This window comes from Mandrillus leucophaeus, unplaced genomic scaffold, assembly GCF_000951045.1.
Source record: "Mandrillus leucophaeus isolate KB7577 unplaced genomic scaffold, Mleu.le_1.0 Scaffold517, whole genome shotgun sequence".
Classification (NCBI taxonomy): Eukaryota; Metazoa; Chordata; class Mammalia; order Primates; family Cercopithecidae; genus Mandrillus; species Mandrillus leucophaeus.
In genome coordinates this window covers 547,475-560,463 of record NW_012105553.1, presented here as the reverse complement: position 1 = coordinate 560,463, position 12,989 = coordinate 547,475, and the positions used below count along the sequence as shown (strand labels likewise).

The window sequence follows — 12,989 nt, the reverse complement described above, 5'->3', positions numbered from 1 at the left end:
AGCAGTCTTTGCCCGTGATTTGTTTTCACTCCTTGGAATGCAAGGAGCTTCCAGAGCCTATCAGGCACACCTGTGTGATGTCGCACTTCATTCCTAGAGGACCATATCAAGATAAATCAGTAGCTTATGGGGACTTTACGTTCTAATGCCAGATAGAAAATGAAAGAAGGCATGTTTTAAAATAGGTAATGTTCTAGCATGTCGTGAGTTTTCATCTGTTCTTTTTATTTTTTAAATTAATTAATTAATTTATTCTTTGAGATAGGATCTCACTCTGTCACCCAGGCTGGAGTGCAGTTGGTGTGATCACAGCTCACTGCATCCTTGACCTCCTGGGCTCAGTTGATCCTCTCGCCTCAGCCTCCAGCGTAGCTAGGACGACAGGCGTGTGCCACCATGCCTGGTTAATTTTTTTTGTATTTTTCTGTAGAGACAGGGTTTCTTCATGTTGCCCAGGCTGATCTGGAACTTCTGGACTCAAATGATCCGCCCTCCTCAGCCTCTCAGAGTGCTGGGATTATAAGCATGAGCCACGGTGCCTGGCCCCGTTTTTTCTATGTTTTAATTAACTTATTTATCATTGTATATATTTAAGGTGTTTAACATGATATTTTGTTATACCTATACATAGGGAGAGGACCACTACAGTCAAACAAATGGACATATCCACCACTTTACCTAGTTACTTTTGTGTAAGAGCACTGAAGGTCTACTCTCTTAGTCAATATTGCATCCTGAAGATTTGCTCCAGGAGCGGATTCTATCTCTTAGAACAGGGGTTGGACACCTTGGCTTTCATGTTGGAGTCACCTGGGGAGCTTTAAAAGTGCAGATGCTAAAAATGCGGGTACCTGCTTCTACCTCTGGTGGGTGGCAGATTGAGTTGGCCCTGGTGGGGCCTGGATGTCAGACTTGCTTTAAAAACTCTCCCCAAATAATGCAGTGCAAATTCAGGGTTGAGACCTGCTGTGATTCTTGAGCTTGGTTGTGTGTTGGAAACACTAGGGAGTTTTTAAAAAGACTGACACTTAGGTCTCACCGCTGGAGGTTCTGACTTCACGGGTGAGGCCCGAGCTTCAGGATTTTAGTGATAAAAGGTGGACAACGGCCTTTGAGAACCACTGTTGTGTATTTGCAGTTCTGTTGTGTATTTGCAGTTCTCAACTTAGGTGCGTGTCCCAGCCTCCAGGAGAGCTGGCCGTTGGCTCATTGAGGCTGGAGCGTGCCGCAGGGTGGTTCTGACGAGAGCAGGATTTGTGACCCTGCTGTGGGATTTAGAGGACAGCCAATAGTCACACATCGGTTATCCGAGGCAGAGGCAGGCGATCCCATGGGCTGCCTTCCACTTGGGTGGTGGCTTTATTTCACCAGTGCAGAGTGGACTGTGTGACCCCACAGTGGAGAGAATGCGGTGACATGAAGTTGATGAGTGGATAGCATGGTGGGTGTCTGCTCCTGGACACTTGACCCATCTTCCTTCCCTTCCCCCCTTGTGCTTCCTGGGAGAGGCTCAGGGCCCGGGATCTGCCGTGCGCTGGCAAAGATAAGTCTCCAAGAGCAGTCTGAATCACAGAATCACAGTTCAGGGTCAACATAAGTACTGACTTACCAATCAGGATGTGCTAAGTCACACTCTCAATTAGTTTACATAATTGGGAGTTCAGTGTATTTGGACAAAGTGGAAAGTTGTGCAAGAGCTTTGTGGGTGTTTTAAACAAAATTTAAAAAATATTTTCTGGCTAAGTGATCTGAGAAGCCCTCTCCTGCACTTCAGACTGCTCAGGGGTAAATTGATGGCAACAGTGCTAACCCCCAGTCTGGGCTGAGTTCAGTCCCGCATGTGTTTAGTGCAGCACCCGACGTCTTGGCCTGAATCCCTGATTCTCCAGGGCTCTGATAGCGATGCATCCCCTTCTCACAAGGCCCCCGGGTACCCCAGTCAAGGACTGGCTTTCCTGCTCTTCCCTTGGAGCACATGAGGATTACCTGTCAGGACCGTCCTCCACCCTGTCATGGTGGCTTTGGATAAGGCACCTCATAGGATGCACCTGGGGCTGAGGCCCCACCATCCCCAGTTCCCCCTGTGGGGCCGGAATGACTGAGCATCCTCCTGCCTCCCAGGCTCGGTGTCCTTTTGCACCCTGTGGTGAATCCCAGATCCTGGGCGTGGCAGAGTCTCAGGTGACCCTGCGCAGCCTGCTGGCTGGCCAGCCCTTAGCACGTTTCCTTATCTGTCCTTGATGCCAGCTCCACCCGTGAATAACAGTGAGACTGCTAAATGAGGAAACATGCTGGTCTTTGGGAGTGGCAGTGTGGGGGAGTCTGGGGTATGTGTCCCATTTTACACTCGAGGTCAGATGGTTCCCGAGGCTCTGGATGGGTAGCACCCAGTGTCTGGAGGAAAGGAGGCTTGGGTGAAGACAGCTGAATGCCCGGTGTAGGGACTGGCCAAGGAGGTGGGCAGCATCCAGTCACTTGACCTTTGGAGACCACGTCACCATGCCATGTTTTGGTGGACAATAAGCGTGTCACCACGACAAGAGGGGCACAAGACTATGTAAAGAAAAAGCCGCTGCCTGTCCCTCCCTCCACAGAGACCCCAGCTGCATGGAGTGGGTGAAGCTGCACATCGCCCGTAGATCACCGGGGTCTAGATTCACCAGGGGTCTCAAGGAGCCCAAGATTCCTGCACTGAGTACTCACGGCCTTTGTAAGGAGAGGATGCAGGATTTTTTTTTTTTTTTTCCTGGCTGGGAACCAGCAGGGAAGTAAGGGCAGCTCTTCCCCAGCACCTGGGCCTCAGGCTGGGAGCAGGGTGGGCACAGGTGTGAGAGAGCAGAGAGAGCAGGGTGTGGGTGCCATGGGTGCAGGCAGATGCAGGTGCCCCCCCCACCCAGGGCTTTGGGAGCTGCCCTTTGCCCGTGAACAGCCCTGTGTGGGAGCTTGGGTTTTGTTCCCTTTCTCTTCGCTTTTTCTGAGAAGGGGTACTTTGGGGAGCCAGGGGTGGGAAGGCGGATCGTCCAGAGCTCCGCAGGTGCTCCTCAGTGCTGGCAAGGTCCTTCTTGTCCCCTTATCAGCTCCTCCCAGAGATGACAGCCGTCTGTGTGGTGGCAGCTCTCTCCTGCTCCCATGAGGTCTCCTTTTTCTTCTCTTTTCCTGGATTTGACTTCTTACCAGAAAAATATGTAGTCATGGCCAGTTTTGTAGGTAGTGTTCGGAGAATAGGTCTTAACAATATCATTATTCAGTTCATGATTTCATTGTTCAAACTGCCCAGTCTCATTGCATTACAGCCAGTTCTTTGCCGTACCTTGGAATTTTTTTGTTTTTCATGTGTGGTTTTTGTTTGTTTGTTTCCTGTTGATGCACATAATGTAATATTCTCGGTGAAGGCTGTTACCTTCCTTTCTGCAGGTGTGAGTGGGAAGGGCCGCAGGTTGCGGAGTGAGTCCTGAGGCTACACTGCTGGCCTCTGCAGTTTTACCAGAAGCTCAAGGATAGGATGGGCATAGGAGGGGGCCCCTCGTGGTCCCAAGCAAGACCAGGGCAGCTGAGGAGGGTGGAGGAGGAGGGGTGCTGGGCTGTGGTAGGAGGGAGGCCAGGGGACAGGAGGAGACTGTTTCAGGTGCTGGTCATTTCACGTTGATGTGAAGTGTGTAAGAAGTAATTGATGGACTCAAATAATTAAATGATTCCCTTGGGCAGTGCTCAGGAATTAAGCCTCTGTGGAAAAAGAAATGTAAAAGTCACGTGTGTCTTCATTGAGATATGTGGCTCTTCACAGGTTCCAGGGAGCTTCGATATGTTTATATATGTTTTTCTAATCTTCTGCAATGACATACATTAGCTTTATCATCAGAAAGAACATCGACTAAAGAAAACTATAAATCAGTCACTTTGGAAGAAAGATTTGGGGTAGGGAGAGAGTTTTACTAAGTGCTAGGGTCTCCTTTGGGTATAATTCAGAAGTCAGTGATTCAGGGCCGGGGCTCCTAACCTGTGGCCTGGGCTCAACTGTTCACCCCTCACCTCCTTACCTCTCAGGGCCAGGGCTCCTAACAGGTGGCCCAGGGCTCACCTATTCACCCCTCACCTCTTCACCCCTTCAGAGCTCACCGACTTAGCAAAGAAGTACTGAACCCTCAGGGTGTCTCAGCATGGACAGACTTTGGAGCTGAATAAGACCTGATCCTTGTCCCCACCTGGGACAGCTGGCTGCTCCTGCCTCTGTCCACAGAAAGGGATCCAAGAGCTCTCTGAGCTGGCAGTGCAGAGGTATGGAGCTTGCTGTTTATGCAGACCTTCTCTGGAGAGGTGAGCAGTGATCCTGGTAGGCAGCATACCAGAGCTAGCAAATGAGCCACCTGAGGAAATGTCCGCAGGGCTGTGGCCTCTCACAGGTCACTCAGACATGAGAGTGTGAGGCAAAAGTGCTTTGCTCCTCCCACTTCTGCCCCACCTGCAGCCACGTGGAAAGAGTGGTTCTGGAAGTCCCTGCTGTAACTTTGGTGTGGCACATGGGCCGTGGGCTCAGTGTGTACACTCGAAACCCAGCCCAAGTCACCACTGCCATGGGGTCACCTGTGGACCCTGGGGTCGGGCTAGTCAGAGCAGTGGATGGGATGAAGAGCTGGGGGCCTTGAGTGGAGGGGCAGCTCTCAGTGAGAAGAGGGTGCGTTTGGCTGCACCCACCCCTGAAAATGAGCCAGGAACCAGCTCCCCTACAGTGGAGATCCTGATGGATGGTCTTGTCCTGGAGAAGGGGCCAGGATGGAAAGGATGGACCTCCAGGAACAGTCAGTGTCCTCGTTTCCTGACAGGCAGCTCCCGGGTGGGGAGAAGGGCTTGTTTGACACAGGTGTGCAGTTTGCAGATACAGGGTGGTGAGGTGGGGCCAGTATTCAGAATGCAGAACCTGACCTTCCACCATCATGGACCACCCGTTTGTGAGCAGCACGTGCAGCCGTGGGGCCGTGTCGGAGCACAGGGTGGGTGTGAGTGAGGGTGTGAGACTGTGAGTGTGAGTACAAAAGACTGTGTGAGAATGAGTATGAGACTGTGTGAGACTGTGAGTGAGTGTACAAGACCATGAGACTGAGTGTGAGTGTGATAATGTGTGTGACGTGAGAAACACACTGTGAGAGACTGCACGTGAGTGTGAGTGCCAGTGAGTGTAGTGTAAGTATATGAGAAAGTATGAGAGCATGAGTGTCTGCTTGTGACTGTTGTGAGTGTGGGTGAGAATGTTAGTACAAGTGTGTGTGAGTGTAAGACTGAGAGACTATAGGAGTGTGAAGTGTGCAGGTGCATGTGAGTGACATGGGTGTATGAGTGTGTGTGCAAATACATGAATGTATGGCTGAGTCTGCATGAGTGTTACGAACATGTGAGAGTGAGTGTGTTCATACATGTGTCTGCAAGTGTGTGGGTGTGAAAAAGTGCCAGAGATTGGGAGCACATGAGAGTTTGTGCATGTGAGTGTGTGGGTGTGTGCCTGTGAGAGAGGTGTGGGGTGTGTGCCCGCCCCAGCCTCCAGGGCACACTCCTAGCATGGTCCATTCTTATGGACGGGGCCGTTTTGGAATCCCACTCCGAGCTTAGTTCCTGCTCACTGTCGCACCCGTGCCCTAGGGCCTTCCTTGGTTCTTTCTTGTGGTACACAGCAGACATAGGTGCCATGACCTGGCTGCCATCGCGTCTCTGCCCTAGACCTTGTGCACAGGTTAAAGGGAGGCAGCACCTGGTGGAACGTCCTGGGCCTGGACGTGGCACCAGGGCCTTGATTGGATTCTGTTCCACTGCTGGGCTTCCTGGGTATCTACCTTGGACCCAGTGTGGAGTCTCACGTTCAAGTTGTCTTGCCTAAAGAAGGCAGCTAGAGATCCCCTTTGTCGAATAATTAAAGAAGGGAGAGAGAGACCCCTGCTGCAGGACGCCTTGCATTGTAACCTTTGGGAAGCATAAGCCCTGCTCCCTATAAGTGTGAATGTCACTTACACATCTCCTCTGAGCATATTGGTCTGGAAAACCACCTTCCATGTGAATTTTTATATGGCTCTCAGACACGGGAGACTTAGCAGAGAGAGGGAAAAGTGTAAGGGTCAAACACATGAGTTTGGGAGAATACAGGAACTAATACTAATGCAAAATTCGAAAGGGATTTGGGGAGATTCAGTACAGCCACACAGAGTACTACAAAATAAAAGAAGCTTTGTTCCTCTCGAAGGTAATCTCTGTATTGTTTCCCTAATTTTAAAAAGTAATGCACATTATTAGCGAAAACATTGAAAGATAGAAACATTTACGAAAAAGTATGAATAATGCCTAGAATTACACAACTCAGAGAGAAGCTCTTATGAGCATTTGGGGACATTTTCTTAGTTTTTAAAATAAAAATGAAACCACACTACACATGCATCTTTGCCTGCTGTTTTTTGTCACTTAATGTTTTAGCGTGTTTGCCCACTTCGAGTTCCATAAAACTTGACTTTTAATGACAACATAAACAGTCCATTTTGAGTGTGGCCCATTATAACACTTACTGCCTGCAACTGTGTGCCAAGCCCCAGCCTTTGCTGTGTTATCTGTAGGATCCCCTAAGCCAGCTTTGTGTCTTTCTCGTTTCATTCTGGAGATGGCTTTGAGGACTCGTCTCCTGTGAGCAGAGAGGCAGAGTCCACCCCTGCCAGGTGGCCCCGGGCTGGCCTCTGAGTGAGCATCTACTGCTGGCTGCAGGACGTGGGTTCGATGGCAGCTCCCTCTAGCCCAGTAGCAATGCCGTGAGCAAACTGCCCTGTCTCTTCTTCTCTGACCTTCCCCGTAGCCAAGGACTCTCAGATGGGAAGAACTTGAAAACTGTCCCTCCTTCCTTTTCTCTAGACTGCTGTGCACTCAGACCCTTTGGAAATGTACACTCACCAGGTTCTCTACCAGACCCCATGTATTTAACTTAGACACTTGGCAGATTTTCTAAGACTGGGAAGCATAAACCATTGTTAAATCTGAAATTCACACAAGAGACAGAAGAACTTATGAAGCCTTTGTTGGCTGCCCCATCAGGACATGTCCAGGAGGAAGAGTGCCCCTTCCTCAGCAGGATGAGTGTGGCCATCTTGATCCCAGGGGCCCCTCTGTCACCACAGGCAGTGGAAGTGGGCAGTGCCTCCCAGGGCCCATGGGGCCCCTATCTGCCATTTGTGGGCTTTTTGAGGTGGGCAGGGATGGAAGGGAAGGAAAGGCACCAGTGGGTAAGGAAGAGTGACCACAGAGGAATAGAGTTGACAGTTGTGGGTTTTAAAGTCAGATACATGTGGTGACAAATCATTGCTCTCTGCTGACTTGCTGTGTGGTATAGGATGAGTACTCGGACCTGAGCCTCCGTTCTCCTTGTAGGCCGCCTTAGTGGAGTGATTATGGGCTTTTCTCTATGAGAGCACCTGCCTGGGCTTAGACTGTCACTGTTGCTGGGTAAATGTTGGTTTCCTGTTTTTCTTTCTTTTGTAACTACCTCCTGGGCAGATGTGGGTGCATCCTAGCACATAGGGGTGTTTCAATATCTTAAACCCTGTCTCATTTTGTCCTATTTTTTGGTGCCATTTCAAAGTTCTCATTTCCAAGGTTTGCAGTCCAAGAGGAAGGGGTCTCCGCACCCCGCAGAGGCCAGGGCCTTGCTGACCTTGTGTGCCTGTGTCTTTTTCCCTTCGGGAATGGAAAGCAGGACCCTGCAGGGCTGAAGCCACACTTTCTGTGCAGGCCACATCCTGGAATCCGGGGCCTGGTGGCACTTTTGCAGGTGCCTTGATTCCCCCATTCTACCTGCGCTTGCAGAGCCTCTTTCTGGCCTCAGACCCACAGCTGCCGTCCGTCGCTGTCCTGGTGGTCCCAGTGGCAGGATACTGAGAAGTACTGATCCATCCAGAGGGAGAAGCTTGTAGCTCTGCTTCACCAGACATGGTGCCACACAGATTTTAGCACAAGCACTGGAGGTGGGATAGTAAGAACATTTTTTTTGGGACTTTTTTTGATTGAGGTTTGCTTTTTTTTGGGCTTTTTTTTTTGAATGAAGAATATTCTGTTTTTCATTGTAATTCTTTGGGGAGAGGGAGAATTGAGGAGCAGTTTCAAATCCATGTGTTTGGCAGGGACATTTCTAGGGCCAGCTCACAGAACGCCTGTGTTCCAGAGCCTCCTCTGGCGGGGGAGGCCCAGGACGGAGCCCAGTGTTGGCTCTGTGTCAGCTCACGCACAGATTGTATTCCCTAGCTGCTCTGAAGGAGACGTGTTGAAGGAAACCTCCAAGTTGAAAGGTTAGAAGTGTAAGCCTCCTGCACTGAGACTTATGTTTTAGTCCTGGAAATTCCTTTTCGAACCCTGTTACGACCTGGATGCGCCTTCGAGTGCAGCTGCAAGGCTGTGCTGGCTGTTGTCAGCTAACCCTAATGGGACCTCAGTTTCTGAAGCCAGTGAGTTTCCAACCTCAGGCCTGAGGCTGGAGTGCATTAACATGTGCTTCCCAGCCGCCTTCTCCAGATCAAAGAGAACACTTGATCACACTGTCCATTTTTTCTTTATTATTACTGTTTTTAGTTGAGACGTAATCATTGTACATATTTATGGGGTACAGTGTGATATTTTGATAAATGTATACAATGTACAATGCTCAGATCAGGATGATTCGCATAGCCATTTTTTTCTGTGTGCTTCATGCAATACTGCATGTTGGGATGATATTGCCATGTCATTTTTGATAAGACACCACATAGTATCTTGCATGTTGAACAGAAGTAGTATTCCCTCCCCTTGGAAAACTACCTCTCTGGAAGTGACCTCTGAAGTTCTAGGCTGTGAGTGGACCGTAATGTCAGTACAGGGCAGCGGATCTCCCGGCACTCTCCACAGATAGGTCCTCCACTCTGGAATGATTTCCCTTGAGGCCAGTGGCATCGCTCCTTTTTCCAGGGAGGGGACCAGGCTCTCAGTCACTTGCCTGTGGCCATGGCACTTCGTTTCCATCACTAACACCCAGGGCTATCGCCTGCCGCCTTGGCTGCTTCAGGAACAAACTCCACATCTGAGCTGAGTACCAGGTGGTGCGTGGAGCCAGCCCGACTTTGTGACCTCACACCTCCCCTAGCCCTCTTTAAACTCATTCTTGGAATGGCTGCAAATGCATCTGTGTGTTGAAGAGCACTGGGGTGAGGGTGGTCTCCTCCCTGACCTGCAGCACTTGCATCCTGTTTAGGGTGGTGAGTGCGAGGACAAGGACCACTGCACCGTGAGGATGAGGGTGCTGTAGTGAGGGACTCTCAGATATGCCATTTCATTTCATTTAATCCCCCCCCCCTTGTGGGAGGGAAAAGAGAGCAAGCATTATGCTCATTTTACCCATAAAGAAATGGGGGCTGAGGATGTCCTGCAGCTAGTGAGGGATACACGTGAGACTCCAAATCCCAGGTCCTAATGCACACTTCTTCCTCCTCCTTTCCCTGCATCTGTGGAGGAAGCTGCTGGGAACTGAAGAGAGGATGGAAGGAAGAGGTGGAAGGATGCTTGCAAGGACCTGGGTTTGGATCTCACTTGCTTGGTCGCTGTTGTGTGGTGCTGAGCAGACGTCCCATGGGACAGGAAGGGTGGTATCCAGCCTGGCTCAGCCCAGGAGCCTCCTCAACCCTCACCTGAGTGGCACCTAGTGGCTGGTAGGGTCGGGCAGTGGAGCCCCCCATACTGCAGACAGAAACAAGAACCCTTACAGCAGTCCTGCTGCTCCTCTCAGGCAGGCATGGTGGGTCGACGTCCTGTCCCTCTCTGTGGAACCTTCTCTTTATCATGCCAACCTTTGCATTCATGTGAACTTCTGAAGTTTCTGAATGTAGGAGGAGAGAGAGAGAGAGGTGTCAGTGGCATATCATGGGCTCAGCATGACTGTATATCACTATCATGATGTATTTCACTTCGGAGGGCGGCCATCAACCAATTTGGAACAAAGTCATTCTGAGAGGAGCCTTATGTGGGGCATACATGTTGGTGCATTAAACTCCATCTTTCAGTGAAATGCTACTCTGAACTCTGCACTTACAGGGAGCGTGTATTTATAGTTTAAATCTAAACTGCAGGGGACAGTGCTGTTGGGTTTGAATTTTCAGACTACGTCATCAATAGAAACATTCTTCTTTTAATAGCCGGCAGCAGATTTTCTCCTAAGTGGCAAATCATAAGAATCCCTGGGAAGAGGCTTTAAAAAATTAGATCCCAGCCCAACCGCCATCTTTCCCCCAACACAAAGAGAACAGAATTTGGTTAAGAGTGGGGACCCCGGGGATCTGTGTCATTAATAACCGCCTGTGGTGTTTCTGGCAAGGACAGTTAAGATGGCGAATGTTTATTGTTGATGCTTGAAATAACAGGATTTTTTCCCCTCCAGAATTTCCTATTGCTAAGATTCAAATTATCATTGTCGGGCCACGCTCTGCCCAAGGTCACCGCAGATATGTGGTCCTCAGGGCACTCTGGTCCTGACAGGACACCAGGGGTGGCATGCAGGGTTCTCCTTCCCAGCTGGGTCTTCGTCAGTCCCACCCAGCATTCCATCAGGGCATTGTCCTTTCCCAGCACTGCGAGTGAGTCCGAGTGCTTGGTCCTGTCCCCAAGCAGCCTGTTCTGGAAGGAGCATGCTGGACTGGGGAAGCTGCACGTTTCCAAGGCTGTGGTCTTGTTCATCCCTGAGAGTCTGAGAATGCCTTAGGTTTCCCATCATCTGCCTGCAGCAACCACAGCATCTTTCTGGAGCAATGGTGACCAGCATACAGCACCTTTGAGAAGCAGCAGACAAGATTTAAGGAAGGGGCGCCTCACTGCGCCTTGAGGAAGTGCCCTGCAGCCCGCTTGTCTCTCTTTTAACAGGCTCCTCACCTGAACAGCCCCTGGGCGGGAGACTCAGGAAGCTGAGCCTGGGGCAGTATGACAACGACACTGGGGGGCAGCTGCCCTTCTCCAAATGTGCATGGGGAAAGGCTGGTGTGGACCATGCCCCGAACCTGCCGCCATTCCCCTCACCAGCAGACGTCAAAGAGGTATGTGCCACGGCCAGGTCCCAGTTTCTGGGCCCATTCCACTCCCTTTCTTGTCCTGGAACCCCGGGTGAATGGGCAATGACCAGGCCTTGTCCCTGAATAGAGTCTACACTACCCTCCGCACTCACCTTCCGTCCTGGTTCCACAAATGTAGTCGTGGTTCCTCTGTACCTGGCAGGCGGTGTGGCCGGGAGAGCACAGTGTGCAGTCAGCTAGCCTGGGTAATGCACCCCAGAGATAGCTATGCTGGTGGGGCCACCTCACTCAGGGCATCCGAGCCTCTATGTTCTAATCTGTAGAATGGGCACGAGGAACACAGCCTGTGGGTGGGTTGTGTGGGTTCGAGGTAGGGCTCTTATAGGTCTGTCCTTAGCTGTTCTCCATAGTCCGACAGCAGCAGCCAGTGGCACACAACAGCCTTCCTTCAGGATCATCACACAGGGCCCTCAGTCCTCCCTCTGAGACCTTCCTAGGAGGTGATCCACAGGTGAGGGCCACAGATGAGAGCTTCATGCTCTTCCAAGAGGCCTAGGTAAGGCTTCTAGTCAGAATGGAAGTAAAACAGATCGGTGTATCCAAAACGTTTAATCTTTTTAGAGATGGGTAGAATTTCTTTTCAAGTTGGCAGGATTGGAAACTACAGAATAAACTAGAAAAAAAAGTTATACATAGTCTTGACTCACAAACGAAACCATTGTTAATATTTAGAATATTTCCGCCTGGCCTTTTTTCTATGCTATGTATTTAAAATACTATGTGTTTTTATGCATCTGTGACTATATTATTGCCACGGTTAAGGACTGTTTTATCCGGCTTTTTTGCTTAATATCGAGACACTCATTTACCTGTACCACTACAAACTCTGTCTACTTCACTTATTAGCTGTATATTGTATTAGAAGGATGAGCCATAGGATACCTTCCATTTCCTTTACTGTTGAACATGAAAGTGTTCTCCAGTTTTCCATGGCTAGGAGAGGCGGGCTGGTTTTGCTCGTGGATTCAGTCCTCAGCCTCCTTGTCCTACTGTCAGAGGAGGGGTTTGCTCAGTGGGTCAGCCTGGGGGAACCACAACTGTTTGGAGGGGCCTTCACTTGACTCCCTGTTCTCACATTCTGCTCCCTGTGCCAATTTCAGACCATGACCCCTGGCTATCCCCCACACCTCGATATGATCGATGGCAGAATTTTAAGTAGCAAGGAGTCCATGTGTTCAACTCCAGCATTTCCTGTGTCTCCAGAGACACCATACGGTAAGAACGAAGTAACACCAGCTGCATGCTGCTCCATGCCGAAGGAGGGTGACAACAGCCCCTTGCTCTGCTTTCTTTTCCAGTGAAAACAGCCCCGCGCTATCCTCCATTCAGCCCACCTGAGCCCACACTGAGCAGCCCGGCCAGTCAGCACAAAGGAGGACGTGGTAAGAAATCCACCCGCGAGTCCCAGGAGCGCGGCAGCTCAGGTGCTGCGTCGCAGGGTCACCGTTTTTACAGAGAAGAACTCTTATGCAGAAATATTTCCGTTTGTGTCATATCTCAGAAGCCTTGGGTGAGGATAGATCTTGGACCGTGAGTGGTGCCTGTCAGCAGCTTAGCATTGGTGCTTTTGAAGAAACTAGAATGCCCACCCCACACTTTACGTTCTCTATGGAAATCGTGCCACACGGGTACCCCTAGCTCTGCCACCCCAGCTGCCTTCTCATGCGTGCCTTGTGGCCCCTCCTGTCTGTTATTATTGGATGTCTAATCACTGTCCCTGGATCCCTGCAGGAGCTCAGGGGCTCTGTCCATGGTCTGATCACGTCCATCTGTCTGCACAGCTGACTCAGGCGAAGGAGTGTTAGCAGGCGGTGTTTAGGGCAAGTTACTGCACATTTCTGGGTGGTCTTGAGAACTTGCCTGAGAGTCCAGGACAAGGCCGAG

At 50.4% G+C, this 12,989-nt stretch overlaps 1 protein-coding gene across 1 annotated transcript in view; it reads left to right on the top strand.

The window, feature by feature from the left end:
- Positions 1-12,989, top strand: part of TNS3 (tensin 3) — a 330,636-nt gene that overhangs the window by 253,555 nt on the left and 64,092 nt on the right. Inside the window, exons 19-21 of the mRNA XM_011996485.1 lie at positions 10,900-11,069; positions 12,206-12,320; positions 12,404-12,487. Of these exons, the coding sequence (XP_011851875.1) occupies positions 10,900-11,069; positions 12,206-12,320; positions 12,404-12,487 (369 nt within the window). The remainder of the gene's footprint in view (positions 1-10,899; positions 11,070-12,205; positions 12,321-12,403; positions 12,488-12,989) is intronic.